An 11,916-nucleotide genomic window follows, 5' to 3' on the forward strand; every position below is an offset into this window, starting at 1 on the left:
CAGTATCACATTTAGTTTGCTGTTATGCTATTGCCTAACTAGAACACAGGGAGTGTTAGAAGAAACATATCAAGTGCTTCTTTCTACACAGCCTCCTGGTGGCTCAGTTGGCATGTGTATCATATGACATTCAAGCAGGAGAACTGCGTGGAATCTCCTTGCACAAGAAAAAACAAAACCAGTGATCCAAAAAGGGGGAAAAAATATCTTCATTTTGAGAGGTGTGGGTGTTGTTGATGTTGTGTGTGTCTGTGCTTCTTTAAGTTTCAATATGAGAGCGGATTGTGTTAGACTTCGTCTGGGGTTGGCTGTGCGGGCCCCTCGTTCACCACTGTCTCTGGGTTTCTGAAAAGTACAAGCTCATCTCCTGCGGGGTCGGCGGTGCACAATATCCAGTGGTTTTTGTCCTGCTCAGCTTTGTGGGAGTCCAAGAAGGTGTGAGCCGTCACCTCATGCTCTTTGCCATATGCCGTCCTGCAGAGACACAACTATTAACGACAGAACGACAGAGGGCATGCATGTGCTGTAACATTACTTGAGGCTGCCATGTTGGAGGCCCTTGTTTTTGTCGCTCACTGCATCTAAATTAGCAGTTTAACTGTGAGTTGTATTTCTGTGACACTTTGAGAGGAAACTGTTTATTTCTATTAAGATACGTTAGAATGACTGGGTTATGTCTGATTCTTGCACAACTGCATGGCCTAGTTGCCCTGGAGATGATGTGGAGTAGAGTCGGTCACCGTGACCTGATTTGATGATATCGTCCTTTGTGTGATAAGACATCGTTTCACCATGATCCATGTCATGGTGGTTACAGTAACAGGATCTCACGCTTTATATATCGAATACTTAGCTCTATTATTTGCAACAAATTTCAAACGAACAACTAAGTTGTCATCAGACATGGCACAAATCAAAAACCTATGTATGTGTTGTATTCAACACTTACCAAATGACTTGATCACCCAGAACAGCAAGGGCCTGGTTTGTTTTGCAGTGTATAATCAGCACTTTCTCATTAGCCTGTTATAAAGAGAAAAAAAGAAATTACTGTTGATGTTTGGTTAGAAATTCTCACGGCGACAGAGGTAATGGAAAGCAAAAGAAACACAAAGCATTCTGTGCTGGTTTTAAATTTAAAGAAGAGTAAACACTGATGTTGTAAAATGATTAGTCAGCCATGACATTTCCACTAACTACTTACAGGAACAGGTTGACCTTCATATTCAAGCCTCTCCTGGGGGTCAAGGTGCACTATCTTCCAACATGACAGAAGGGAGCAGTCTTCCAGCAAGTTGACCTCTTGCAGACGGGACTTCTTTGCACACTTCAAATGAAGTCAAAATAATATGAGATTAACAAAAGTGGACAATCTAGAGAAAATGACAAACACACCTGCTTCATTTGCTATTCATCTTTACGTATGCATCTCTGCATTTGGACTTTGTTAAACATCTAATCAGAGTTGGTTGCTCAGTATAATATATTCTGTGGTCTTTTACCTTTAGAAAGCTTTGCAGGTCACTTGTCAAGTAAAGCTGAGGGAACACAGGAAAAGTAAATCATTGAACACAGATACTGAGACAAGATATGTAATTTATGTGCTTCTTCAGAATCATTTATGGATGTAATACATTAGCCATTTAATAAAAACATGATATTCTCAGAATTCAACCACTGAATTTCTTAATACGTTGTGTTGATGTTGACGTTGCACTCCCATAAAGGAGGGGGACTCTAAAAAAAATGAAATATTGAAAAGTCAAAATTGACGCAGCACAGATGGAGATAACCTGACTTCCCATTTTGCAGCTCTGTGGCATCTGTCTCTGGTAAACACCCTCTTCTTTCAAACTCTAAGCCTCACATGTGTAACACAGTCTCCAAACCCAACTGAGTTAACCTGGCTCCATAATAACCCATCATCAAGCCTATTTTCTTTAAAAAGATCCCCTCTGAGCCACAGAGGATATTACACAACTGTTTTTACGAGCCACATGGTACTCCTCGTGACATACAAACTGATTTCCAGTTGTTAAATCGGAGAGTCTCTTTAAAATAGAGATCAGTCTTTGTGTAAAGTGCTATGTGTGACTCCACAACTTTAAAAGGCTGTTTGAGAGTGAAGAATTTGGTTTTAGGAAGTTTGTGTTTGTTTGCGTGGGTATGTTTGTGCGTGTAAGTTCACTTACTCCCCTGGCAAAGCCACTTGTTGTTTTCAGGGAAAAACTCTGCCCAAAAACCAGAGTCGATCCTTCCGGACTGCCGTCTACACTGTAGTCACACAAGCAGCATTGCAAATTTCACATCTGTGAGTATTACCATGTGTGTAGAGGTGTCTGTTTGTGTAGTTTTAAGTGTGTTTCCTTGTGTACCTGGTAATTATGAAGGCAGTGCGTGCACAGGGATGAATACCTCTTCCTGCACTGATCTCACATGGGGCCTGGATGCCGGGTGAAGGCATCTGTACCACACTGTTGATGTCTGCATAATGCTTAATGTGGTGCACTCTCTGTTTTCTCTTCCTATGTTCAGCAACATCACTACATCCCCAATGTGCAGTCTTCCATCATTTGTCACGGAGAGATTCACCTACACACACGGACAAACATCATCATTGTATTACCTACCTCATTATTATTGTGTATAACTGTTGATGTTAATGGTTTACTTTAGAGATTTAGCCTAATGCAATTTACCGGTCCCAAAATGTTCTGTTTGAGGAAGTCTAATCTTTGAGCAGCAAGCTCACCCCTTTTCATCTTCTCCAAAAACTCATTCTTGGAATCCTGGAAAAAAAACAATTAACATACCAGTACACAAAGTGTAATTTTAATGTCTACCAAGATCGCTACTGGTTATGTAACAATAAAAGCTAAAACAACATGCAATTTAACTTTGTTCAAACCTTGGAGACTTAACAGTTCAAACCAACAAATCTCTCTTACTATTATACTCTACATTATATTGTAAGTATCATGATGCTCCTTTTTCATCTTTGTTTGCTTGCACAACTTGATGCCATAAAAAACACTTTTACTTGTAACAAAGTATTTCTACACGGTTGTAACTTACTGCTCCTTTTGATTAAGTAAAATGAACTTCTATCATTAATACTTCACTACTGATGCGTCCCAGAGTTGAGTAAACCTACTAAACCTGGGTGGCCAGATAATTATGGTGCGTTGTTAGTCTGACGTTAACTGCATGTAAACATTTAAAAAGTCGTTCATGTTTAGACCGCGTTACGTTAACGTTACTGTCAACAGGATGAGCCAACGCCATCGACTAACGTTACCAGCTCCTTTCAACACATTTAGCTTGTAGCTAACTAAAAGTTGTCACTTTGTCATTAAAACAAACCTCCGCTCGGCACATGTCTTCATACCAGTTTCCAATTTTAGCCTTTGGCCGATACCTTCCCATATGAGCCATTGTGACTATTTGTGAAATGTGAAGTTCTCCAGTAAGGCTTTAGAGACTCCAGTTGCCTTGGCAGCCGTTTCCAAGGTAACTGGGGACAACAAAAACAACCCGTTTCATTTGCTGTCAGTTCTCGTCGATTCTCGCGAGAGTGCCGGTAGAGTCACTGTGCTTGAGCTTCATAATACCATGGCATGGATCTATTATAATATAATTACATCCATGTACCACAGTAGGAGAACATTAGTTTGCTCAAATTGTAGGCCTACTTTATTTGAGATCATGACCCTTTTCAGCACATGGTCTTTTATTGTATGCTGCCTGACGTTATGCAAATCCCAGCAAGGTTTAGTCCAGCCTACCTGTCTAATAAGCCATAAAATGAAAAACACCTGTGTTGGCGGGCAGGGCCTTTCATCTATTCTATAATTATGCACCATGCTGTATTATCTGAGCTTTGAGCAAGCCTACTGTGAGTGTGAGTGTAATATTTCCATGGATGTATTATGAATATTTCCTACTGAAATGTAGTAGCCTAGCCTAAAAGTAGCCTATACGCTACAATTAAACTGGAAATAATTAAGTGAAGCAGAAAGACTGTGCCTGAGTAAATGTAGGTCTACTTTGTTATCACCACAGCTTCTCGTTATCAGCAAGAGACAAAGGAATGTGACCTTTGAACAGTCTTGAACATAACCACACATGAATCACATTTTTCCTATTGTCATTCACCTTCAACAGCAAAAACACAAGAGCAACACTTTTTTTTTTAATTATATGTAGAACAAAAAGATTAAAAGATCTGAATTCAATGAATTTCAGAAACCATGTAGCCTATCTTTCAGTCAGTTTAGTAATCCTTCACAGAACCTATAAATACAAAATTCTCTGCCCATGTGTCAAACAGTTGCGATCCAGTAGTCTGTCTGTGTCCCATTTTCTCTGTTTCTGTCTGTCTGTGTCAGTGGCCGTTGGCTCGGCCTCTGCCCCCAGAGCCATTCATGTGACTGCGTTTGTGGTTTTCCTTCGGTGACTCACTGTCTTCCTCCTCTTCATCACTTCTGTCATCGCCCTCCAGCTGCAGAATAAAGATGAGCCACAGAGAAGAAGTGGGAAAAGAGGGTGAGTCAAAGATGAGCTACACAACAATGCAGACATGACATAGCTTGATACAGTTCATCCAAACAGAAGCAGACCTTGGTAAAGATACACTTGTAAAACATGCGTGAGATAAGAGCAGCCCAGTAGAGGTGCAGCATCTGGAGAACTAACAGCATGACATTGAAGAAGTAGTAGCCAAAGAAGGGAGGAAACTTCTCCGGTGGGTACACCCAGGTGCAGTGAATCACCCTGCAGGAAATATGCACGCATAATATTTTCAATCATGACTTCAAGATCATATGCATCATGCTGCATCTTTTGTTTCACACACCTACCAGAAAGGAAAAATGACAAGCCTTGTCAGCATGAAGAGAAGTGTAAACACCACAAAAATGCCATTAGCAGTCTTTTGCCACTTGGCGTAGTTGAACACCTTTGCACCCTGTGAGACAAAAACATGGAGAATCAGGTAGCCACCCATGGATAAATAAATGGATGGAGAGATCAATGGATTATATAATGCAATATGCTTATTTTAGTACACTGATACATTAGAGAACTAATGGAAAACCAATTAAACTAGGCTAATGCAATTCTTTTGTAGTATATTTTTGGGGCTTTTGCCTTTAATTGATAGTATAGTATAGAGAAAGACAGGAAATGGGGAGGCAGAGAGAGGGGGATGACATACAGCAAAGGGCCACCATTCGATCTGGGACCAGCTGCAGCGAGAACTAATAGCCTCTGCATATGGGGCACCTGCTCTACCCACGACACCCGAACTAATGCAATTCTGATACAATATGTCCATTGTAGTGCTCTAATGCAATGCACACATTGTATTAGAATAGATATACATATAGCCTACATAAATATATATTAAGTTTTGCAGAGAGCGCCATCTAGGGCACTCAAAATGCACTCAAAAAACATCCAGTATTAATTGTGGTGTTGTCATCGCATCTTATTCACACCAGTAACCCTCTACTTCCCCTCTTTTAAAAATAAGATATCAATTTCTACCCACGAATTTGAGTTGTGTTTCTTATGTGCATGTCATGAAATGTAAAGGATGTGGGCAAGGAAACACCCTCACGTTTACTGCTGTTGAAGTTGAGTCTGAGCTCCGAGTTCATGTAGAGGGAGGGGTAGAAAGCTAATGCTACATATCTGTTTCAGACCTGCTTTACTTTCATTTGAACCCTTAACTATTTACTCAGACATTGGTCACGCTCGTGAAGCTTGTTTTTTATATTGAATAAAATAGGAAAAAAACAAGAGTAGGGGAGACCAGGGACAGTAGCAACAGGGGATGGTTGCAACATGTCATTTTCTTACACTCAAATGCAAATTGTGAAGAATGTGGATTCTGTAATCATCTATTAATTGTGTTGACTATTAACAGACAAATGTAAGTTTATTGTATATGTGACAGTGGTGGTCCTGTCACTATGCCTCCAACTGATTATGTTCCCTGGCTACTTGGCCAAGGGGATGTCCCTTTGGGTGACTGGCAAGCGCGCGTGACTCTTACCCGGGAGGTGTGGGTTCAATCCCCGCCCGGGCCCTCTTCACCTTGCCACATATACAAATTTGGTTTGTCTAATCCAAATGATCTCTGAGTAAGAGAGCCAAATGCAAAAAGTGTTGTAACTGTCCCCGGTCTCCCCTACTCGCAACTCTGCAGGACTCAGCGTGTCAATTTATCTTCCGAGGAAGAGCACACCTACACACCTACACTGCTCGAAACGTACAGTGTAGGTGTGTAGGTATGCTCTTCCTCGGAATAATAATCACTCACTACAATACACTGACACGCTGAGTCCTGCAGAGTTGCGAGTACTCGTGTTTTTTCTATTTTGCTCATTGTTTGTACTCTGCACCTGCCCTCACTGGTGTGATGTGCGTGTCCACTCTGTTTTTTTTTTACATTGAATAAGCCATTAAATAATTGAAAGTCTGTTAGAACACAGCTTTGCTATGTGTAGCGTTTGCATTAGAACAGTGACGATACATAATTGCCACTTGTGTGACCACACCAGCCTGCAGGAAGACAACTACAGATATCCCATAGATTAGCATGCACATGCACGGATGTCAGAATGGCACTGACCTCCAGCAGTATGTCAGCAGAGTCATGAACTGCCATCACAATCGTTCCAATACGGATGTAGTTTGAAATCCAGGAGAAACTGAGAAGAGTCAGTGTGGCTATATGATGAATCACCTGCTCTTTGAAGTCCTACACACAAGCACATGACAGGTAAACACTATGGCACCAGGATTTTAAATACATTTCAAATAAAGATCATTCATACTTTGAAAATGAAAAATAACATTCAGAAGTAAAATATAATAAACAATAATGATATTAGTGCATTCATTAATGTAAAAATCTGCATATATGTGTACACTTACTTTTCGTTTCACATCAAATGAGAGGCGAAGGAGCAGGGAAAGGTAGAAGCCCATTTCAAACAGGTAATACAAGTACTGAGATGTCAGCATGGACTGCATTGACACAACACACACATTATGGATGTTATCACACTTAATACTGTAATATTGTACATGAGGTCCTGATAAATAAACAGCAAAACACTTACCTGTTTAGGGAAGCCTTCCCAAACCTCCCTCAGGTTATAAAGCCAAGGTTTCTACAGCCAGCAAAAACAGAGAAGGAGATGACTTTGAGTTGGGTAATGGAGAATAGCATTGAAAACAGTATCAAAAGGTAAATGTTGGCCAATGAGCTCATGCATGTTTGTCTGCCATGTCAAGAAAAACCCTGAAGCACAGAAAAACATGAGATAGAGAGATGAAGACGAGGAGTTTCACTTAGAGAAAGGGAGAAAACTTGAGGAAACACCAAGATAAGGGAATAGAAATGTCACATAGAAGCAAATCAAACAATCCATGGAGGGGATAAAAAAACATGTGAAATATGAGTTACACACTGTAATAAAAATAGTTCCTGTGATAAAAACAATGACTTACATCATGGAGAGCTAGGACTCCACCGAAAAAAGCAAAAAAATAAAACACACATCTCCAACTGTTGGCAGACGAGAACAATAATGTTAGATATTTGAGCACAGTCTCACATCGTGTCACACACACACAAACACACATAAATGTACACACACCTGGCCTCACAGAACCTCTTCCGAAGCTCTGGTCGCTCCTGGTTCCTCCTCCTCCTGAACCAGACTTGAACTGTTCTCTCTGGCCAACTCGTCTTTTTACACAGAGACCTCACATCGGCCTGAGACACGAGGGAGAAGAGCAGACTGTTACACCCTGTCCACCCTCTGTTTATTCTCTGATGAGCAAAAACTGAGAAACAAAAATAAAACCGAACCATCTGTGCAACAGAGGGGTAAGATCTTTGTAATAAGAGAAACTAACTGTTGAAGGTGCAGTGACCCAGTTTATCTGAAAAGACCAAAATGACAAATAGATTGTAAAGGGTTATTTCACTTATATTAAACATGCACCAACTTCAAAACCAATGGCAATAATATTGTTTATTGTATAACATAAGCTATTTCATTTATCTGAATACTGAAGGTTCTATGTGGAAATATATGGACGTTTACTTTGGTTGGTAAGTTACCATCATACAGCTATAAAACATTATCGGTTTGCAGTTAAGATCAAAATGAAGGGCAGATCTGAAAATAGGTGTGGTGCCATAATGTGATAATGATAGAGTAGCAATAAATGACTGTTGCATGGATATGATGCCTAATACGGTAGTATACACTCACCAAGCACTTTATTAAGCAACACCATACTAATACAGAGTTGGGCCTCCTACTGCTTTCAAAACAGCATCAACTAATATGGTCTCCACTGGATGTTGGAAATATTTGAGTTTTGTTTCACATCATTTCTGCAGATTACACTTTTTTTATTGCAAATATCCTCTTCAACCACATCCCAAAGGTGTCCCTCTGGACTCAGATTTGGAGACTGGGTATAGGATCACTGAAGTTTACTGAACTTATTTCCATGTTTAAAAAAAAAAGGGTTGGGGTTGTGGGGGCTTGGAGTAGCCATAAGAAGATGGTAGGTTCTGGCAGTGGACACAAGGCAGGTTGACATTCATGCAGTTGATGTCAAATTCTGATCCTTCGGCTAGCTGCCTCAGTAGATCCATCAGACCGGGTTACAGTTTCTTCAGGACTAGAGTGGGAGCTCCTTCTTCACATATAGCTTTGATGTGATGTCCATCTCTGCTCCCCTCCCCCTGGTTACCTCTCATCCAGGCCAATTCTGGCCACTTCTGGCAATTCTCCCATGACCTCTCTCATCAACGAGGTGTTTCCATCCACATAACTTCTGTTCACTGGATGTTCTTTGTTTTTTGTTTGTGTGAAACTCCCAGCAGATTAGCAGTTTCAGAAATATTCAAACCAGCCTGTCTGGCACCAACCAAAATCACTGCGATCACATTATTTTCCCAGCTCTGATGTTTGACGTGAACATTAACTGAAGCTGCTGACATCTATCTGCAGGACTTTATGCACTGTCACATGTTTGGCTGATTGTACGAATAAGCAGGTGTGCAGGTGTTCCTAATAAAGCACAGTGAGAAACCCCTTTAACGTACCTGTGATGGAACCCTTGCTTGGCTGCAGAAGTACTTTTCTAGGATGTGGTTTGGTTCTGCTGTCAGACGCACCCTGTTCCTGATTCCCCAAACATCTGCAAGTGGTGAAGCCAGGTACCTGCAACAACACACGAGCAACGTGACAGTAAACGTGTGTCAGTGTATCAAGCTGCGTCTCATCTGGCAATGCAAAACTTTGTTTCTTCCTTCTAAACACAAGTGGCCTGGTTCGTTTGGAGTTTTCTTAACATTGCTACAAAACAGCTTGTGCAACATAAATTATCCTAGTCTTGTGAAACCAGACGATTGCATTACTACACTCAGACACAGGCATGTTTTCTAACTTTACTGCACAGTATATTCCCACCTTTCAAACAAGTATCTGACCAGCAACAGGCCGAAGGCGCAGGGCAGAGCAGCGTAAAGGTGAGAGGCTTTAGCGTAGACACGACCTTCATCGTCCTCCAGGTCAGACCAGGAGACGTTCCCCGGAAGCCACAGACGCTCCCACCACAGCCACTCTCCAACTGTCTGCAACATGCTGCTGGGAAATGTGAAATACACCACAAAAAGTTACACATTCAGTTTTATAAACATGATGCAATAGATGTTTTTTATTTAAGGCTTATGAACTAGTTACTAGTTTGTTTACTATAAACAAGTCAGGTTTTGACTGGGTACATTGTTTTCTGCACTGTCCTTCGTAGAAAGTCCTTTTTCTCTAATATAACGCTAAGACCACATTAAATATTTCCGCCCTTATTGCATAAACCAGTGGTGGTGACTCTGCGGTAGCCAAACCAGTTTTTTTTTTTAAGAAAAAAGCTGAATATAGCATACAGTGGCATGATGAGGCAGCTAGAGCTCTGATCCAAGAGGAATTACAGCCAAAAATGCACCATGGTTTGGTTGTCTTGAATCTCCAATGCCATTTTTTTTTTTTTTTTAGCTGTGGGCAGTACCTCCTACTGGTGTGTGGCAGTAAAAATGCTCTCTGACTATACAATCATGCAGGAAGCGAGTCGTTTTGGAGATGGAGAGCTACAGTAGATATCAAAGGGCGAGGAAGATAAAGACGGATGAGGAGCAATTACAGGAGGCAGAGATTAGAGAGAAGTAAAGTCCTTCCTCTTATGGACTCTGCCCATAACAGCTTGTAGATAAAAACATGTTATCTGTGCAGGTACAAATCTACTTTCAAATGTGTACTTTACATGCCGTCTAATAAAAAATAGAAAATTATAAATATTCACTGCAATACACTTAGTTACTCAGTGAGAAAGTATAAGTCATACAAATGCCTGTCTGGATGTCAGCATGGGAAATTAAGCATACCTGCAGGCAGTGCTGTCTTGACAAGTTCCAACAGATGAGAGGGAAACTGAGACAAAACGTGGACACAGAGACACTGTGTGTGACAGAATCCAGTGAAACTGAAGTAAAATATTGCGTCAAACCAAAGCAGTCTCTATTTGATCTCATTTACACCTACAGTTAGCTTTAAGTTTCATGTCCACAAATGTCTGAGTGATTACATCCCTCACTACAAGCCAGTCAGAGAATACATCAGAGAAAGTAAATGTATGCACATGGCCATGTATATACACACACACTCACCTTCAGTGTTGCCCACTGTGGTGTGTTCTCCAGGGACTTATTTCTTATAAGCCAGTCTGCTACTTTTACACTTCATATATATTGCACATATCCCCAAGAGATAACAGCCTTGTTTGATCCCACTGTATAAGTTCACTGCTATAACTGTTGTGGAGCCAATCTTCAAAGAGAGAATAAAAGTTTGTACCAAATGTTGACTCATGAGCTAATGCCTTCGTTGATCTATGTGATGCACCTCATTGTGTGTGAGGCAGCTGGCTCCAGTGAGCATGTTGATATTTGAGCATGCGTGTGGTCGCTCACCTTTTTTCTTTTTTTCAAAAGAATGGGATCCTGCCCTCCCACTCCTGACCGCTCTGGTGATCACACCCAGTACGTCCTTTAAGGTAGGGTTATCTCAGCACTGGAAACAGCTAACTGCCCTTGGAGCATTTTTTTCTTTTGGATGTTCAGTTATAAATGGTAAGCTGCAGCAGTCATCTGAGTGTGGGATTGTTTGCGAACACCCTCACCTGCAAGAATTCCCTTGGAATGCTGGGAAGCCCCCACAAAGGCCCCATTCACTGGTGGGGCAGGGGAGGAGGAGTCAATTACGCATGTTACGGACAGAGGAGAAGGAGGAACTTTCATATACAAAGAGAGTGAAACATCCCTCTTCATAAAAAGCAGGCCGGGTTAATAACAAACATAAAAATGCAAATGAAGTGACCTTCGTTCCCTGATCAGTTTTTTGGGGGGAAATTTGAATTTACTGCAATAAATTACACATGACAGGTGTTTGTGTCTGAGTGTGTGTGTATGTGTGTGTGTGGTTTTGCAGAAGAGAGGTAGAAATGTAAATTTTGAATGATAAAAAAACATAAACAAACACATCACTGAGCATCCAAATTCAAATATCTGTTTCACAACAAACCAGAGGGGGGCAACAGAGACAACATAATAGGCCTATCGGTGCTGATACTCACAGTTAGGATTTAGCAGTGACATGTGTTGTTATGTTTCTCAGCTTGCCATCTGCATATGGATATGTGATGTTACTTGTAAGGTTTAACTACATCATCACCTTCACCTTTCAATATTCTCCTTTACTGTCGAAGTCATTGTGACAATGGAATCAAGGCTGAAATGCATCATGACCTTGAGAGTTAAGAAGGAAAAAC

General features: G+C 40.9%; 2 protein-coding genes across 5 annotated transcripts; both read right to left on the minus strand.

Moving 5' to 3' along the window:
• Positions 1-187: 187 nt before the first annotated feature.
• cfap161 (cilia and flagella associated protein 161) lies at positions 188-3,518 on the minus strand. The gene is given in 9 exon segments (XM_085779250.1): positions 188-474; positions 950-1,023; positions 1,205-1,327; positions 1,503-1,538; positions 2,193-2,274; positions 2,376-2,490; positions 2,493-2,592; positions 2,700-2,789; positions 3,364-3,518. Coding segments are annotated over 9 exon segments (879 nt in total). The 5' UTR covers positions 3,436-3,518; the 3' UTR covers positions 188-287.
• Positions 3,519-3,730: 212 nt separating this feature from the next.
• cers3b (ceramide synthase 3b) lies at positions 3,731-11,252 on the minus strand. 4 transcript variants are annotated; one of them, XM_085779251.1, is made up of 11 exons: positions 10,475-10,674; positions 9,507-9,680; positions 9,140-9,257; positions 7,671-7,789; positions 7,522-7,579; positions 7,131-7,181; positions 6,943-7,035; positions 6,638-6,766; positions 4,860-4,966; positions 4,620-4,773; positions 3,731-4,501 (listed from the first exon to the last, which is right to left on the minus strand). In XM_085779251.1, the coding sequence occupies exons 2-11, from the start codon at positions 9,677-9,679 to the stop codon at positions 4,385-4,387; spliced, it is 1,119 nt and encodes a 372-aa protein (XP_085635377.1). In that variant the 5' UTR covers position 9,680; positions 10,475-10,674; the 3' UTR covers positions 3,731-4,384. The 4 variants fall into 4 exon arrangements, with proteins under 4 accessions (XP_085635377.1, XP_085635380.1, XP_085635379.1 ...); XM_085779254.1 differs by lacking the exon at positions 10,475-10,674 and adding an exon at positions 11,060-11,252 and having other exon boundaries at positions 4,189-4,501; XM_085779253.1 differs by lacking the exon at positions 10,475-10,674 and adding an exon at positions 10,757-10,874 and having other exon boundaries at positions 4,189-4,501.
• Positions 11,253-11,916: the final 664 nt, after the last annotated feature.

The sequence above is a fragment of the Trachurus japonicus genome, chromosome 6, assembly GCF_045865225.1.
Source record: "Trachurus japonicus isolate A0001 chromosome 6, Traja_1.0".
Lineage (NCBI taxonomy): Eukaryota > Metazoa > Chordata > Actinopteri > Carangiformes > Carangidae > Trachurus > Trachurus japonicus.

Bases quoted from the DNA above. Each gene is read 5' to 3' on its own strand.
- cers3b (XM_085779251.1), bottom strand. From the start codon at position 9,679: ATGTTGCAGACAGTTGGAGAGTGGCTGTGGTGGGAGCGTCTGTGGCTT. The intron at 9,258-9,506 runs GTGGGAATATAC...GTGTTGTTGCAG, and splicing joins GTCAGATACTTGTTTGAAAG to GTACCTGGCTTCACCACTTG. The intron at 6,767-6,942 runs GTAAGTGTACAC...GCTTGTGTGTAG, and splicing joins CATTTGATGTGAAACGAAAA to GACTTCAAAGAGCAGGTGAT.